The sequence below is a fragment of the Trachurus japonicus genome, chromosome 13 (assembly GCF_045865225.1).
Source record: "Trachurus japonicus isolate A0001 chromosome 13, Traja_1.0".
Lineage (NCBI taxonomy): Eukaryota > Metazoa > Chordata > Actinopteri > Carangiformes > Carangidae > Trachurus > Trachurus japonicus.
The window spans coordinates 20,464,132-20,482,748 of NC_140919.1; the positions used below are offsets into that span (position 1 = coordinate 20,464,132).

An 18,617-nucleotide genomic window follows, 5' to 3' on the forward strand; every position below is an offset into this window, starting at 1 on the left:
GCTCAGATTGAATTGATGTGCTTTCATTTTCTAAAACCTCTATGTAGAGGACTTGGAAATGTAACTCCATTTGTAACCATCACCAAGCTTTACTTAAAAAAAAAAAAAAAAAAAGATTAAAAATAAACCATGAAAATGAATATCCATATTCCATAATTTACACAGCAACTTTATTTTGTGTGCCGTGCCTATGCACTGTTGCAAAAAGTTATTGCATGTGTTGTATCTATACAATAACACACACGGTTGGAGTTAGATTGCAAAGCAAATGCATTGCTGTTTCCATTTGCTAGCTATACGTTCAACTGACAGCAGCATGACGCTGCATGATTAGTATCGTGGGGCTTTCTCTGGAATCTAGATTTTCCAAGTTGTTGTTTTTTTCGGGCATGTAAAGAGTGATAGAATAATATAATGTAACTGGGTAGGGACAGCTTCTAGGATAGACATTGATGGGATATGAAACAGTTCTCTGCAAATATTTGCAATGCTAATGTATACTGTATGGCTGTTTATTCTCTTCCATTATCTCTCACTCTTTCAGGGTCAGAGTCTGGTGGACCAAGCAGCAGCCTCAGTAACTTCACTGAGAAACACCTGGTTTTCAGTGTGATGGAGGACAACCACATGCAGCCAACTGGAATTCAAATTTGCTCAGCCACACCCACCAGGAGAGGAGAAACATCAGCAAATGAACTCAGAACATCTGGTATGTGTATGTGTATGTCCATGTGCATGTGCATGTGCATGTGCATGTGCATGTGCATGTGCATGTGCATGTGTATGTGCGTGTCCTCCCATGCACGCCTGTGTGTATTTGTGTCTTTGTGAACACTGTGCTCTGCCTCTTACGTATTCACTCTCATACACACAGAACTCCATTTCATACACAATTAATATACCTCATGTCTGCATATACTTTCTTGGCGCCGGGTATGCAGGTTTCTAAAAGAGATTATACTGTATCGCTCTCAAACACAAACAGACACACACGTCATATACGCACAGACTTTATGCAGGATTGGGAGTTGGTCCAGAATGTGTCCTCTCATCACTTCCCTCACTCCCAGAAACACTGCAGTAATCCGTTTATGCTGATATGCACACGATTGCATTTATACACACAGACACCTAAGAGACAAGAAGATGATCAGTATTATTCAGTGATACAGTGTAGCTAATACCCCCACTGCTAAGCAATTCCCTTCCTCTTTCCCTCCTTATTTTTTTCACCGTAAACAACTGTGTTTAAATGCAGCCATTCAGTTCCCCCACTCTTCTTTATGTACCGTCAAGCCATTTAGTCCTGCTGTTTTCTTCAAGAATCTGACCCAGTCTTTCCGACCACGGCCTCAAATTTTTGCCTTTTGTGGAATTCTTCATCCTATCGTTTTCCCTCGATTCAGTTGAATTCCTCACGCTAGAGTCAAATACTGTGAAAGCAGGTCCACACTTGTAAAGCCACTCAGGAGCTCAAAACCTTTTCAACATATTTAATTATAGTATCAGAAGGACACTTGAGTGCTCAACACGTTTTCAGTGTCTTTAATTCCACAAGGGAACCTAAGCACAGACGTTTCAGCAAGGTGTGGGCCTCATTGTGCCGTCTCGTCGCTGTGCCGCTCCAGTGTGCTGTCTGACAGCGTGCTGAAGTAGGCTTCTCACCAAGACATCTGTGCCTGGGTTCCCTGGTGCCATTAATGAATGTCTTGAAATAGCTGTTTGCTCCTGAGCATCTTTGTCAGTGGGAACTCCTTTTCAACAAACTTTTTCTTTTTTTTTTAACTTAATTTCAGCCAATGATGCTGAATAGCATGTGTGTTGCATTGACCACAGGTATATGATGATTTATTATCAGAAAGGCTTGAGTCTTGAGTATCAATCCACACAAATGAAGAAATCTGACCCTCCAAAGAACTGTGGAGAGGAGCATTGGTGACATCAGATTTAAATCTGTATCTCATTTTATACTGAATACGTTTTAAATCTAGTCAAGAAGCTCATCAGTAGCTGAAATCTTCATATATGTCATATCCACCTTGAAATGGAGATAAATTAAGTGTGTGTATGTGTGTGAGTGCGCATGTTAACAGCACCGTACTGCATGTGTCATTTCCTCATGCTGCTTAGTTTGACAGTGCAGGTGGTTGTGAAGCACTAAGTGGAGGTTCGGTGTCAGTTGAAAGACAGAGCCAGGCACCGATGGAGGGAGGGAGGGGTGAGAGGCAGGGAGACAATGGAAGATTGAAAGAATGAAAGACTTAACACTGGAGCTGAAACTGGTTAGACAGCACGCAGCATGAGGAATCAGTGTGCCGCACACGCACACATAGACACCCACACCATCATAGCTTCTCAATGGGGGCCTCAATGTAATTTACAGTGAGCAGGTGGGGATGGATGTTCAATCTGATTCAATTTGATGTGGCTCACAGTAGAGTGGGATGAGACACCACCCATTCCACTAACTGTTGTGATCATTTCTGTCTCTCACCTTCTTCCCCTGAATCCTGAGCTGAATAACACCCCCCTCCTCTCCCTCTCCCTCTTACTTTCACCTGTCTACATCTCCTCTTCTCAGTTTCTTGCACTCACACTTTCCGTAACTGTTTTAATATGATACACTTCACTCTAAGTCGTCTTTCTTTTAACTTGTTTAATTTTTACACAGGGTCAGACCGGTCCTGCACGTCTCATGCTCCGAGGCTAACCCCAAGGTCTTTCCCTGCATCAGTCTCTCCCTCCCTTTCTCAATGCCCATCTCGTCCTCCCTCCACCGGCCTGTCACATCCCACACTGGGCTCAGAAGTGGATCTAGCAGTTCGTCCATTGTGCCGTGCAGCCCAAGAGATCATGGAGATCTGTGGTATGGATCAGTCTGGCTGCGAGGACCCTGACCTGGACAGCGACACCGCTGCACTCGCACTCCACAGTCTCGATCGAGAACTCAGGCTCATGGCCGAAGGTATAGGATGCACACGCACAGTACAGTACATGTCATGCCTTCTGTGATCAACACAAACACCAAACAATGGTGTATTCAAGTCAGTCACAATAGGGTTTGATGACATTATTAGCTATTATGATGATGACGGTTGTGAAATAAGTCCATAAGCATAAGTCTCCTTTCATGTCTGCCTCAGAAACAGGGACGCTGGCTTCAGTATTTCATTTGGGAAATAGTGGAAGTGAAGATCAGCATGGGAATCAGTGTTTGACAAGGTGGGTAACACACACACACACTCTGCCCACTACCATCTAATAGTTGTAGTTGCTCAGGGCATAGAATAAACAAAACCTGTTCCTCAAAGGGAAACTCAAGCCCATATGTTCTTGTTACTGTGCCTGAAAATGTTAATATATCACATTCTGCCCAATTAGGACACTACAACTTATGAGTACTTGGTGCAGCTTGGGTAGTTGTTAAAATTTCCACCCATTTCATATCCTGAAAGGCTCAGGGACTTTTTTCCTAGTGGGAATCTGAGCGTAGCCTTGTGACTTCCTGTTTTCATACTGTCTTCTGTGTCTTTTCACTATGATCGGCATGTAATCCATTGCTTTCTTGTCCCATACACTTCCCTCCTCTCCTCAACCATTCAGTGGTCACGATGGGGGGTAATCCCTCTCTTTTTGTGCTCCGTCAATCCCTCTCTCTCTCGGATATGTGGGGTGTGTAATGGATCGTTAGCCAGCAGAACAACTTTAGCTTTGACAGCATGTTGGGTATTGGGCCTTAATGTGCTGCTTAATGTTCGTATGTGTGTGAGACAGCAGCAGCAGCAGCAGCAGCAGCGAGAGAGAGAGAGAGATAAAGAGAGAGAGTGTCAATGTGTTTTTCTCATATGTCAGAAACTGAGTGTGCGTGTCTGTACATTGTTGCTGTTTTATGTGTGTGCGTGTAATGGGCATAATCTGTGCTAGAGGCCTTGTGCTCAGCAGAGCACTGTGAATATCACATTGAGTCGTGTAATAACCAGATTATCACACACTACACAGAGGGCTCCAAAAACAGCTCCTTACATCCATTAAACATACACACACCGACGCAGACACACACATACAATGTATACGCACTTGGCTGCACTTAAACTGACTCATTTGTCATACCTGTGGAGGTTTTTTTTTTTTTGAATAGCCAACTCTAATAGTTACATATTCATCTTTCATTAAAGCCACTTTTCCTCACAACATGCTGTTTCTGATGACAGTGCCAATATTCAGTTTACAGAATATTAAAAAACATTGGGCTCCAGGGATAATAAGAATTTTTTGTGCAATGAATAGTATTGCACTGTTTTATAGAACCCACCTTAACAGAGAAATACAAATTTAGTTTTGAAATGGATCTTCCGCTCTCATACTATTGACCAAATGTTTTGCCGCCCGAGGTGAAGCCAAGAACAACAGTCTAACTTTTATGGACATTCAATATTTTTTTCCATTTCCTTTCTAAATGTAGTAGGTACAGTAAACACGTCAAGGATATAACTGGAAAATTGCTCCTTTAATATAGGTTCACTTTACCATCCTTATAGGACACTTCAGTTTTATCCTCCTAGCAGCCACCAGGTATACCCACAGAGGCACAACAGTTTTTACAAGATGGCTTTTAGGGTATGTTGAGTGGTGGCTGCAGTTTCATCGCAGAGTAGATGTATGATAATGGAGTTCTGTGGTCTCTGGTTTCCACCTTCATACAAAATAACAATCTAATCAAAAGAACTTGAGTGGGTTTACAATTCACTGCTGAAGAGAACCTATGAAATACACATTTATTTTGGTGAATATTATAGCAATAGGACATTCAGACTCTTAAAGCACACAAGAATGCTGTGGGTGTATGACCTAGCCTTATGTTTACCTCAAATCCAGACGACTATTCATCATTTATCTTTGGTTAGACTCAACTGCCTTCTGCTGCCTGCATGTGCTTTAGCATTGCCTCAGTTTACTGGCTGTCTTTGATCTAACCTTGAGTCAGTGCACAGTTGCGCAGCAGTATCACATTGATATTTGGAGAGTGGAACTGATTTTCTCATGTAGAGCCTACAAAGTACAGGATTTACAGTGACCTAACAAGAAGCTTTAAATAGGTACAAAAGTTAGACATCTGAGATTGGACATCATTACCTGAGAGATTAGTCCAGTAAACACAGACTAAGGCACATATTTGTGTTTTCTGTATATTCTGTGTTTACTGGATTAATATTGTAATAATTCAGCAGTATGCATTGGACTCATGCCTCAGCTGAACTTCATTTAAAGTCACACTTTATAATATGTTTGAAAACAGGATAAACATGCATTGTAATTTGTCCTTCTTTAGTATTTTGTCTAACTTCCTATAAAATCTGAATATCAGCCTGTTTACTTGTTATCAGTTAAACTCAAGGCAAGAAGTTTACAGACAGCACCATTTGAAGCATGATGGAAGTTGTGTTAGCAAGTACAAAAGCTGCATGGACTTCAAACCTTATTTACAATATCTCTTGCTATAGCAAATAATACAAACATTGGGCAAGTGAAGGTGACCTCAAAACAAAAACACCGGTCAGTTGTTGACTTCAGCTCAGAAAAGCAAAGCAAATAAAAGGCAGTGATGCTTCAGAGATGATATTGATCATTGAGGTAATGAGATACCAAAAGCTTTAACAAACATGACATTAAAAGAAGTATAAAAAGGAAACGTTTTGTAATAAAACCTGTGCCACCTGGGTCATGTGGGCTTAGATCACTTACTGCTCTGACACCAATGTCAGACCAGTTGGTGGAGTGACATTGATACGGCATCCATATTTATAGAATCCAAAGTTAATTTGGCCTTGTTGTAGTTGAATGCTAAGTGGAAGAAGCTTCGCCTAAATGCCTCAATGAAAAACTTTACTGGCATCGTTGGTGCTGTTAATTCTAGCTCCTTTCTATGCGAGTAGTTTCTTATTAACAACGTTTCTGTTTTCATCTTCCTATTAGAGGCAGAGAAATCGCACCCAAAAATCAAAGTATCTAACAACTTGGAATTGTAAATGAGTCCAGTGCAGGATTCAGTTTTGATAAAAGGCTGTTAAACCCCACCATGCATTGATGACCAGCGCTGTTGACACACCAACTGGGCTCTCAGCTGGTGCTGTGTCTGATACTGGTCACAAACGCTTCTTGAGCAAAATCGATGATGTCTGAATCTGAAAGTTGTTAGAATATTGTTTGTACATTTGTCCATTAATCACAGGCTGTTGTGTGAGCGCTGTGTAGGTCTGGAGGATGTTGTTGATGTCTTTGATTGTCGGCTTTGTGTCTCGCAGGGACAGAGTCAGCGAGGAACAAAAGGAAGAGGAGGAGGCTACACAGAGAGACCGGCAGAGCGTCCTCTTACTACACTGAGATACACAAACACATGCATATCACTGCACTCAAATATCCATATTTATGAGAGAGCAAAGCAAACAAAAAGACATAATGGATGTAATTTAAATTGTGTTCACGTGGTGTAAAGGCTGGTGCAGATGCCCTTTACCCTCACACTAAATCTCCATGGAACTCTTGTTGTGCAAATAGATGAAAATGAAATACTTTGGAAAACATTGCAGGAAAGTGATTAAACGCTGTTTTGGTTTGAATTATGATTTGTCTCTCTCTTTATATGTGTCCATGTTTTCTCTGCACTACATTTGCAGGACTCTTGTATATAGAAAGCAGCTGGGAGACACATGGATGGATAGATTAGCTGAAAGTACAAAACAAACCATGAGTCAGGCACAGCATTAGAGCGGGAGGGGAGGTGATGGGAAGACAAATGGTGACTTTGTTTTAATTCTCACCAGGAGTCTGCTTGGTTTCCTTTGACTGTGTGCTTCTAAGTGTGCGTGCAATTGTGTGTCTGTGGGCCGAGGGACAGACAATTTTACCCACTGGGGTTAGGGAGAACATTTTTGTCTGTTGTCATCAGTTTGTCTCTTAATAAGGTTAGGGTGGCACTGGATCAGGTCAGAATGTCTACACATAAACAGACACACACACACACACTCACACACACTGAGGAAGCTCCTGCAGGTGATAAATTATGTTTGTAAGGGAGGGAATAAGGAACCGTGCCAATGGCTGCTGCTGCTGCCATCTCTCCCTATGTGTGTGCAGGAGTTGGGGAAGATAAACACCAGGCACTGGAACTGGTTTGTTGTCTCTGTGGTGAATGTGTACATGCACTGCTAGTGTGTGTGAGTGCGTGTTTTTGTGTTTTTTCTCACTTCTGCTGTTTTGCATTACTCCCCACAGCCAGTCCTAATCTATCATAGCTGCCACTGTCCTCAGCTGAGTTAACAACCCACCATCCGCTACTTTATCTCCAGCCGATGTATGAGGATCGAACAAGGACAAACAAGTAGACACGGGAGAAAATCACACCTGGATTACACACTCGAATAAAAACACTAACTCTAAGAGGCGGAATGGATGTCAAAGATGCAAACTTTGTGATTGAATTGAAGATTACGGGCAATTTGTTCACTGCATGTGCTTGTGTGTGGGAATATGAGTATTTGTGCACGTGGCCCTCCTCTTTACTTCAGTCACTTTTGGAGGGATATAGGGGTATTTTATTTGTCCCGACGTTAATCGCCAGGAGCGGACAGCGAAAGCCCTGTAATCCAACAGCAATCACCACAAGACTGATTGATAGCATAGGGACAGAGAGAGAGAGAGAGTGAGAGAGAAAGCAGACATGGAGAGAGAGAGGTGAAAAGGTAGATCTTTGTTATTGTGTCCTTCACTTGAGTTTATCACTTACTGTTTAGTAGAGGAAAATAACAGAGACATAAATCTGATGGATATCGAACCACTGGGCTGGATTTAAACAACTCTGAGATCTGTGCACTCTCTCATTCTTTCTCTCTCTCTCTCACACACACACACACACACACACACACACACACACATGCATACACACAGCGAAAGGGAACAGGAAAAGAGGGCTGACCTTTGTTAGATTTGGACTTGCCTGTGATGTTGTTGATGCTGTCAGAAAGACAGTGAAACTGGAGGAGTTGACATTTAACTCCATTATATTAACTGACCCTTCTCTGGAACTGGGGTTCAGACTGGCTGTGTTGCAAAACAGCAGACAGACAAATATGCCATGTAATGAAAGTTTTTTTTCTTCCTCCATAGGGTCAAATTTAGAAAATGTTCTTTACTTTGTGAAGGTAGGAACCTTCCACCACTTTCATTTTAAACCATAACACACAAACATATCACATTATTAACATTGCACATGTAGTTGCAACAGTGTAGTTGCCATTATTCCATTCTCTGTCTCCACAAGAGTTGTCATATTAGTTATTTTGGTTTTCGTGGATTATGGCATTTTCTCTTGACAGCAAGTTGCACGGTGGAAACATTTTGTTTTGCTTCTGGCTCCATGTCCACTTGTTTTCTGATGAAAACCCATTCAATTTTCCTCACCCAGAATGCCCTGAATGGACTCCTTCCCTCACTGAGCCTCACAAGTCACCTACTGCGAGCCGTGAGGGACAGCAGCTGCATCCATGTGTGACTGTTGGAGTCCGCGAATAAACTGTGAAATTGGCAAAATAGAAAGGGATTGTTTTAGCTACTTGTTATTCCCTTATTAGCCTTTTTTTTCATGAACTCTCAAGGCAGTCGTCTGTCTGTATTTTACAGCAAACTTGTAGTCTTCTGTCTTTTATTTGTTACCCTGTCGCTGAAAAAATATGTTTTTCTGCTATTAAAATGGATTTGACAAATCGACTCTGTTCTGCCTGTATTATGCTCAGTGATTTCAAGGTGGTGGCCTGTGGTTTCAGTTAAATGTTGAAAAATGGCCTGTCTGAAGCTCCAAGTTGGTGTTAACGTTTTATGTAACCAAGACCATGATCTTCTTATTTACCTTTAAGATGTTATTGATGCTCTCACTGCCACAAATGAGAATCAAAACTGTGGCATCTTTGCAACACATCGAATAGATAAAACAAAACAACAACAAAAAACAATTAAAATGTTTTTATTTAACATAGTTTGTGTCTCCTGTTAGACATAGGCCCATAGACTGTTAAGGTTTGGTTGAGCTCTCAAATTCTAGATATTTTTTGACCAAATGTCACTTTGTTGCTCTTGGTTTCCCGAACTGAAAACACCTGCAGCTCCTTAAATAAAGTGGGAGGACCTTCGAAAGAAAGTTGAGTCCCGGAAAAAGGAAATATATGTTAACGCTCTTCTTCTTCTTCTTCTTCTTCTTTTTTTTTTTGGAGTAGCCTAAACATCACGTTGTTGGAAAGAAGTTCAGAGCAACATCAGCAGGCTATCGCCAGAGGGAACGACGTGACGTGCAGGTGAGTTGGTTGAGATGACCAGTAATGTTGTGCTGCTGCTCTGAGCTGGTTAAATAGGCTAGGCTACTGTATGTTTTTTGTGCCATGTTTTGTGTGTTTACTGGTTTCCGATGCTGATGAGTGAAATAAAACGGTGTTAGCTGCGTTTGTAAGATCACATCAAGAGACTGTGCACGTGAGCAAACGGCGTTTAGGTGGGAAGAGGCCCACAGTATTATGAGTTTCAACCAGAACGAATTCTGACTTGTTTCTCACGCCTGCCTCAATTCTGACTTTAAGCTTAAAGCAGTGACTTTATTACTCACTGTTTCTGACTGTTAATTAGAATACTGACTTTAATCTCAAAATTCTGACTGTTAAAAAGAATTCTGACTTTAAAATGAAAATTCTAACGTTGTTTATCAGAATTCCATTTTCACATGAGAGCCTAATACCTCAGAGTCTCTGACTTGCTTGTTTGGCTGTTGCTATGTGGCTGTCTGCCATTTAGAGAGGCGTTTTTTAATGCCTCATTCCATGATTCTGGTTGTGTGGAGGCATCTATTCCCGTCTACAGGTGGGGCTGTCATGAAACCAATGAAAATAAATTAAAATGTATTTTTTCTCTGTGAAGAACAGGGTGTGTGAGCAGTGTGTGAAACCTGAGGCAAATAAGCAGTTGTGGAAATGTTAATGAGGGTTATAAAATGCTCTATATTTGAGATTTTAATAAGAGGAAAACATGTTGGTGTTCTGAGATAAAAATGGCTAAGAATATTGAGTCTCACACATTATGATATGAGAATTTTCTATCTCCTGCCTTGTGTTCAGTCTAAGTATGTTTATGTATGGGTGCTGGGAATGCCTTCCAGCCCAGCCTGTCTCTGCTGCTCAACCACAGCGTGATTACCCTTGACCCCCCACAAAACACAGAAATTGTAGTGTACACCATCAGTCTCTTTATATTTCACCAAAACGCCTCTTCAAGTACATCGCCGTCGTATGAATGACTGGCCTCTTCCCTTCTGTGGTTGTCAGGTTGGAGGCACGTTTGCTGTAGAGATGCCATCTAATAATGTCCCATGTTGTCCATTGGAGCCTTGCTGCCTCATTACAGGAGAGGGCGAATGTGTTGTCTGTCACAGTGAAATATAAAAAAAAGCCTTATAGCTACTTAGTTTGTGCAGGCTGCTGTATGTGTGTACCCTATTATTCCCGGGCTGGGAATAGATGGAGCAGCGACGTGTATTACAGGTGTGGTGTGGGATGACTTTGCTGGCAAATGGAGAAACATAATAACGGGGAATCTTGTTTGTGCACGTATGGACTCGCATATCTGTCCATAAAAATGCAACACATGCATGAGCTTAGAGTTAAGATAGATAGATGGACTCAAGCCAAATGGTGTATTACCCCAAAGCCCAAAGGATTACATATTTCTGACTTTAATCAACACAAATCTCCGTTTCATGGACATACAGTATTATTATGTCTGGCTGACCACCTCCCTGCGGGTTGCTCACACGTAACAGCCCACCTGCCTTTAACTTAGTTGTGGATCAGTATTACTTTAAAGGTCATAGCCCCATCTGTACCTAAATAACCCCATAAGCTGGAGATGGAAGTACAGTATGCCCTGGACAGAAAGTTCAGACGGAGAAAGTTATAATGGAAGGGAGGAGAGAGGGAGATGAAGTGAGAAAATATAAAGAACAAAGAGGTTGAGGAGGTGGAGGATAGGAATTAAAGTAAGGTGAACGGAGGACATGAGAGAAATGGGGCAGTGCTAGTAAGTAGACTGCTATCTTCTTTGATAAAGAAATATATTCCACTCTTTCTCCCCCCCTTCCTTTACAGGTCCACACCTCTTTCCATCCTTCTGTCCATCACTTTTCACTACCTCTCCCTTTTCTTACAATTATCCCATCACTCTCGCTGCCACCATTTCTTCATAACTCCTCCTCTTCAGCTCTCCCCTCCGCTTTCTCCTTCACACACATCTTTGCCTTTCTTAATTTCATCTATTTTTTCCTTCATTTTCCCCTTTTCTCACATCTCCCTCCACTGCTGTCCTTTCATATTCCCACCTCTTTGTTCCTTTCTCCTTTAATCCTTCCATTCGTCCCCTCTCCCTCATGTTCGGCGGCAGGTCCCGGCGCCCTGGCTGAGCCACCGGGACCTACTGACAAATCGATACATCACTGTAATTGATTCTGTCGGGGCCTCAAAGTGTTTAATGAGGGCCCTCCTCCCTCTCCTCCCTCTCCTTCTCCTTCTCCTTTGCACGTGGGCTTTGGTGCAGTCCAGTTTAATGGTTAATGGAGCGAAGGCATCCATGTGCAGCGAAGTGCTGCAGGTGGTGCGTGAGGGAAGGGACAGGTGAGGCAGGTGAGGGGGTTTGGGGGGGAAGGGGAGAGAGTTTGGAACATTGCAGGTTTATCAGAGCAGTTCCCGGTGTGACGGGTCAGTCCAGCTGCTTAATTAGGACTGGTGAAGGCTAGATGTAAAATGTGTTGTGATGGGAGGAAAGAACCATGATGTGCCAAATAGGAAGTAGTGCCTGTGTGTGTGTGTGTGTGTGTGTGTGTGCTTTTAGTCATAAAGAGCATCTCTTAGAACATTTTGGTAACTTGTTGGTTGTAGCTTGACCAATTACAGCCCCTTCTGTTCTTTGACCCACTCCTGCAGTGGATAACCAGAAGCACACACAAATGGCCACAATTACATTAAGAGTGAATCAGCAGAGAGATTGCATTAACTAGAAAAGAAGAAGTAAGGACAGGGTAAAAAAAAAAAGAAAAAAAAAAGAAAAAGCGGAGGTAGTCAAGATTAAAGGACAGATCTGTTTTTCAGCTGAAAAAGCGTGAAAGGCCAGAGAGCAGAAGAGAGCAGAGGGAGAGATGGAGGGTGATGGAGTGTGTTTGTGAGCCGTAGCTTGTTTATTGCGCGTGTGTGTGTGTGTGCTGGGGATGGGGGAAATCTTATGGACAGTGAATCATTAATATCAGCAGCCTGTAAGACACTAATGAATAACATGGGAATATATCAGCTCATCGTTTGCTTCTCGCCTCTTACCTTCACTCTTCACACATTTCCCTCCCTCTCTCTCTCTCTCTCTCTCTCTCTCTCTCTCTCTCTCTCTGTGCACAAGATTTGTCTCTTCCGACTTTAATGAGAAACACCTGTTAGAGCTCTTCGTTAGTTATCCCTTGTTCAGGCCCCATTAGACTTCTAGTCCCTCTCCTCTGTATCCTCTGTACAGCTGCGTGTTTGTGCAGACCTCAATTATAAAAATACACCACTTTTGCAGACATCGTGTTCACCATGGTACTAGAAGTTTGATGCAGCTCAAGGTGGAATATGAAATTGAAAAATGTTGTTACATTTTGTCAGATTGGAGCATTAAAACTACAGCAAATTAGCAATTTAAAGTTCCTGTTTGCTCTTGAGTGACATCTAGATTAACTTTTTGCCTGTGCATTAACACTGGACTGAATGACTCTGACAACTGACTGAGATTTACTTGCGGTATCTCAAATCAACCTCTTCAGCTCTCTCATACTTGCGTATCCTGTAATTTTCACAATGAATTAAATTACCCAGGAGCACAGTCAACATTTCATTGTGTTCAGAGTTGAGAGGTAGGCTATGTGTGAACCCTGCGGCTTCAGAGTGAGAGCAACTCCAAATACCCAATATTACCTCTGTGACTGTGCTCTGGAGCTGTTTCAAGGCACCTTTGATGGAAATTAGTAACTAGGGCAGGTTAACAACTAATTATTCATATTTTTGAGTAATTAGCGGAGTTATGTAATTCGTTTTAATGAGTAGTTGATTACTTTTTTCAAGTCACATGCTTTACACTGCCTATGCATGAAATTCCATTGTAAGTTAGTGAGATGTGCAGAAAAAGAGGAGTGCGTGAACGAGTGTTATGTCCCATTTACATAGCTAAGGATCCTGCTCCTGAGCCAATGGGTTCATTAACTTCCTTATGGTGGTGGTGATGATGATGATGATGATGATGATGATGATGATGATGATGATGAATGTTGCCCTATATAACACATGAACACATGGAGCAGCAGCATAGTACTAAACTGCATCCACTTCTGTCTCTCTCTGTTATATTTCTACATTTCCCCGTTTTCATTTGCCGCCCTTGTCATTCACACACTCTTCACTCTTTTACTGCCTCTCTCATTATCTCCTCTTGTTCATGGCCTCTTTGAATATGTTCCATCATTTGACTCTTTATCAAGGCCTCTCTCCCATTGCTCTTTTAGTCTTTCTGACTCTTGCTCTCTCTTTTCTGTGTCTGTCCTCACACTCACAGACACACCTCTGTCTTAAATGTGTGTCTGAGATTGCCAATGAGGTGATTAATGGGTTGTTTGTTTGTCCGTGTGACTATGCCCATTCCCCTCGTCCTAATTAAAGATATTTCTGCTGATTTAGCTCAGCCCCACCCGTGTAGTGCTGTTTATACAGCTGATTCTTACAATACAGTTCTTGCTGAGGGCTGTTAAGCCGATGCTCAACAGTAGTTTGATGAATGTCTCTAAACTTAGTTTTTGATGGGGATGGGATGATTATTTTTGTGAAGTGTGGACATGCCCAGAATATTAACGAAGCTCTGTGTGTGTTTGTGTATAAAAATGCAAGCGTTTGCTATAGTTCACGTGAGTTGTTGTTTATTTCTGTTTGTTGTCCTAATTATCTCTCCCAGAAATGCTTGTGGTTTTTTCACATAGTTGGGTAATGATTTAGTTTTTCTACTCCACCTTGTTTTTGGTTGGTTTCAGGAAACTCGGCTGAAGTGGAGATGGTGCCAATGTGCCATACGCCACAACAAGCTGACATAAACGTGCATCACAGAGCCAGGGAATAATGCCAAAACTCCTGATATTTGTTAAGTCATCAATGGCCATTAGGGAGGAAATGTTCACTGGTTTCACACTAGACCCTGCTATTACTAACTAATTTGTATTTATGTAAATTGTGCATGCAAGTCATTGCATATAACTGCAATACCTTAGTGAGTAACTGAGAGAATAATAATTCATCAACTCAACTAATTATTATGATGATGTAATTCTATTGTTTAGAGTAGATATGTTGCAAGCAAAACCAGTAATTCCACTGGCCCCTTGTCCTTGTCTACAGTGAAAGAAAGCACTCAAACAAGCATTTAAAAGACAAGCTGTTGATGTTGCTATATCAAAACCTGCTCAAGACCTCACTGCAGCCCTTTTATATTACATAACAAAGGACATGATGCCATTTCAAAGCATTGAAAGGACCGTCTCTCTGAGACTGAAGGTCAGAGTCCCTCACTAAAAAGTGACAACCCTCTTCTCTGAGACTAAAACCTTGAATCAAGTTAAACAGCCAGTTTAAAGCTGATGTTGTCAAATGTTTGGCTGAAGGCACATGGTTTGCTGTAGCTACAGTATCAACCTCTGGACCAGTGAAAGCAGGGCTTAGCATTTCCTCACAACAGACTGGCACCAGTTGGCTCACAGCATCAGAGAGCTTTTTGGAAAACGCTGGAAGACCTTGTCTGCAGAACTACAGACAAACGCAACAAACATGATCAGGGCCTTTGAAGAGTTCTCAGGTCTGTGACTTTGGTTCTTTGGCCATAATTCAAAGTTTGCCATCTCAAATTCTGTAAAAACTTTGTAGCCACCAAGGCCTGGCTGGCATTATCAGCCAACAGCAGCCAGTGTGGGCACTGACTGACGACAGAAAGAACCTACACCTCCACTTCCAAGCCTTCACCTTTGCACTAGCACGGAAACCATGAAAACACCTCTTCCCGCATCCTCCAGACTTGCTCCATTTACAATGAAAGAAACCTTCCCTTCTGAACAAACTCCTCTCTCCACAGAAATATCCATCAGTAGTTGACAAAATTCCACAAAAGTACAACATAAATAAAGATCGAGTAAAAACTCAAAGCTTCCAGACTTTACTGCTACCAGTTGAAGTGCATTTTATGGAATATGCCACATAAAGCCACCCCTGAATAAGATGAGGGAGAAGGGTAATGAGAGATAACCTGAATAACAGATCCAGAGTAGGCAAATGGAGTTAGCCATAGTTCCACTGCATCAAAAAATAATGTTGTAAATAATCCAGACTATGCAGTAGTTGACAGCTGCATCTAGGAGGCCTTGATACTGGCATGTGCACAAGGTGGGAAAGAACCACAACGCGCCAGCAGCACCTTCAAAACCCCACAGTGATGCCAGCATCAGAGGGGGAAAGCCTGGCTGGCTCTACCTGTGTCTGCCGTCCATTGCAGCAGAATAGTGTTGGTGTGGTGCCATGCATCACAACTGCCTCACTGTGCCAGGGTTGCCAGGAGGCTACATCCCAGTAACCAGTGCATCATGAGAGAGGTTGTTCAGTGCCAATGGGCACATTGCCCCCGCCGTCACAGATCACCACTTAAACTACACAAAGTAAAGGGTCAAAAGCACCCTGTTTCTTTATGACGGAGAGAATAGATCAGTGCTGTTCATTGGATTTGTTGGTTGTACTGTACATGCATATTGCTTTATTTATAATGGTTGTACAGAGTTTGTTTAGTTTTTTAAAGTTTGATTTACGTATCGAGGTTGTGTTTATGTGAACCAGACCATGGAGACACTTCACTGGAAAAAAACAAAACAAGAGTAAAACCTCCAAACAACAGTACATAAACAAGTAAACTTGTCCTTAGTTACAAGCTCTCCTGGTCAGACTGCACCAGTGCTGTAAAACCCTTAACAGACTGGTTGTTGTTAAGACATCTTTTTAGTGTTGACCTCATGGCCCCAAGGTGTCATCTTTAATGTTCATGCACATTTTGGTGCAGTTTTAATTAGCAATGCAATCATTTAAATGTAAATGCAAACAAAGGGTACAGAGTGGTAAGTTTATTGGTAGTTTTCAGTATTAAACTTGTTGAAATGATTTCAGTGCATATCAATACTTTACAGTAATCCAGATATATCCACAATATAAAGGGAAGGTGTTGTAAATTTTGTTTATGCAGTATTTGCCTCATTCTCAATGCTCTTTACAAAAGCAGAAGCTGAAGTTTTCTTTTTTTTGCAGTCTGTCATAATGAAAAGCTCAGAAAGCTTCTTTCCGCATATCAAATCCACACACAGCAGACCCTTCTTTTTTCCCCCTCTCTAAACCCTTTAATTTTTTAAACCACTTACCCTGCGGCATAAGACTTTACCAGTATGTACTGGGTGAGAAGCAGGGTGCACAGTGGAAGAGATTGCAGTGTTTACAGTCCACCCCATTCCTGTTTTTGTACACAAAATTCTACAGTATTTAATTGAAATGAAAAGAACATTTTTAGACAAGCTTTTATGTGACGGTGACCTTTATGTTTTTGTCATAGTTTAGTAACAAAGCTTTTGATAATGCTCCTCTTTGCTGTGCAAATTTGTTCCTGCTGTTTGATGTGATCTCAGCACATCATGTTGTCTTGCTATATGGAGCATAATGCACAAGTATTTATCATACTTACATTCCAAAAGCATTTGTATGTTGTTGTGAGTCTATCAGCTTGAAATGTTGTAATGCAGTTCATACTTATTTAACTTAAAGCAGTATCCTGATAAATGATGATGACAATAGAGGGTTCCTAACATCACAACTTCTGTTTAGTGAAGCTGTAGTGTGCCATGTAGAGAATGCACTGAGGTGGAAAGTTAGTGTTTGGAGGTTTAGATGGTTACTGGGTGTGAAGTGAGTCTGACTTTGATACAACACTTGGACTGTGGTTTTGCATAATTGCCAGATACTTATGTTTTTGCCACAATATAGTCCAGGACTTTGTTCCTGTTTCGGTTGGGCATTCATGCTGACCTGAACCTCTGTTGCACAATAGGCTGAGACAATGCACAACAAGTCATAAATGCAACTGCATGTTAAACACATCCCTGTATTTCTAGCTGCCTGTTTTAATGCTATAAAAAGTAGAGTCACTGAAGTTGTCTAGTTTGACAGACACAACTGAAAAAGAACATACAGTATATAAATCAAGGAATAAATAACAATTTCTTCAAAAATTGATGTTTTCACATATACTGTACTTTAATTTTTTAGCTTGTATGGTCCGCGTTCACACAAATTTGTTTTCTCTCTGGTCCAAACCACCACCACTGACCGATCGTCATGTTTCCATGATGACTGACAGTAAAACGGTGCATGCAACGTCATATTTACATGAGTCCCGATCATAAAAATGAAACGCTGAGAGGTAACGCAAAATTTTAAGTATGCAGGTTATTTGTAGCGCTGGTCATTTTATTTTATATCGTTTGTATTTACCACTCTCTGCAAATAATAGATGAATGCATGGCTACCCAGCTAACCATGGGAGTCTTTTTTAGCTCAAACCTATACTGTAGTGGGAGTGGATCGAGATTTGGCTGCACTCTCATAACAAATGGACCGCACCAGAGCTCGACTGTAACCGCAGCCCGTCAGTTGCTGCTGATGGCAGCACAGAGCAGCTGTTTTAAGAGCGGTGAAAAAGAACTAAGACCCGGTGTGTAGCGTTAGTCAGAGCTAACAGAGCTTACTGGTAAACAGATTCCTATTTCCTGTATGGTATTGATTTGGTGCCTTTTCGGCAGTGTTGGAGATATCAGAATTGGAACAACTTTAATAAAAAGTTAATCTTTTTTTGGTTTTTCATTTCATGTCTGAATTTGGAAGCGTGCACACAAGCTACTACTGTATGTGCCTGTGTGGGACAACCCTGTGGAATATAGTACGTCTGTGTGTGCGCGTGTGTATACAACTGTTTGGTGCAGTGCTATGTTAAGGCTAAACACACTTAAGGCTAAGCAATCAGCGAGTAAAGTTTCCTCGCTGCTGTCATTAAAGCTCCACATAAAAGCTTAAGCTGCTTTTATCCTTCTAAGGAAGAAAGGGAGAATGTTAGCACATAATTAAGTTAGATGAAAGGAGGGGAATTAGAGGCTTCCTCCTCTTTAAACACAAACGACTTAATCAGAACCTTGGGCTAAATGAGAGACAGACGGCTACATGATCACGGGGAGGATAAACATCCCTCTCCTTACCTCCATCCTTTTTGCTGTCTCACTTTTCTTCATGTCTTCATTATCTCTCTAACCTGCTGTACATCTCCTACTGTCTGTCTGTCCGCCTCTCTGGATCCCGCTTTCTCTCCCCCTTTTGTCTAACCCCCCATTCAACCTGTGAACATCATCTCTTGTTCATTAAAAATTATGCACGAGCATCTTTTGCACAAGACTA

The 18,617-nt window shown here is 41.6% G+C and overlaps 1 protein-coding gene across 1 annotated transcript in view; it reads left to right on the forward strand.

Moving 5' to 3' along the window:
• The window catches only part of zbbx (zinc finger, B-box domain containing), a 50,922-nt gene extending 44,305 nt beyond the window's left edge, over positions 1–6,617 (forward strand). The window contains exons 18-21 of the mRNA XM_085796667.1: positions 545–709; positions 2,672–2,965; positions 3,144–3,222; positions 6,303–6,617. Coding sequence (XP_085652793.1) covers positions 545–709; positions 2,672–2,965; positions 3,144–3,222; positions 6,303–6,381 — 617 coding nt within the window. The 3' untranslated portion in view covers positions 6,382–6,617. The remainder of the gene's footprint in view (positions 1–544; positions 710–2,671; positions 2,966–3,143; positions 3,223–6,302) is intronic.
• Positions 6,618–18,617: the final 12,000 nt, after the last annotated feature.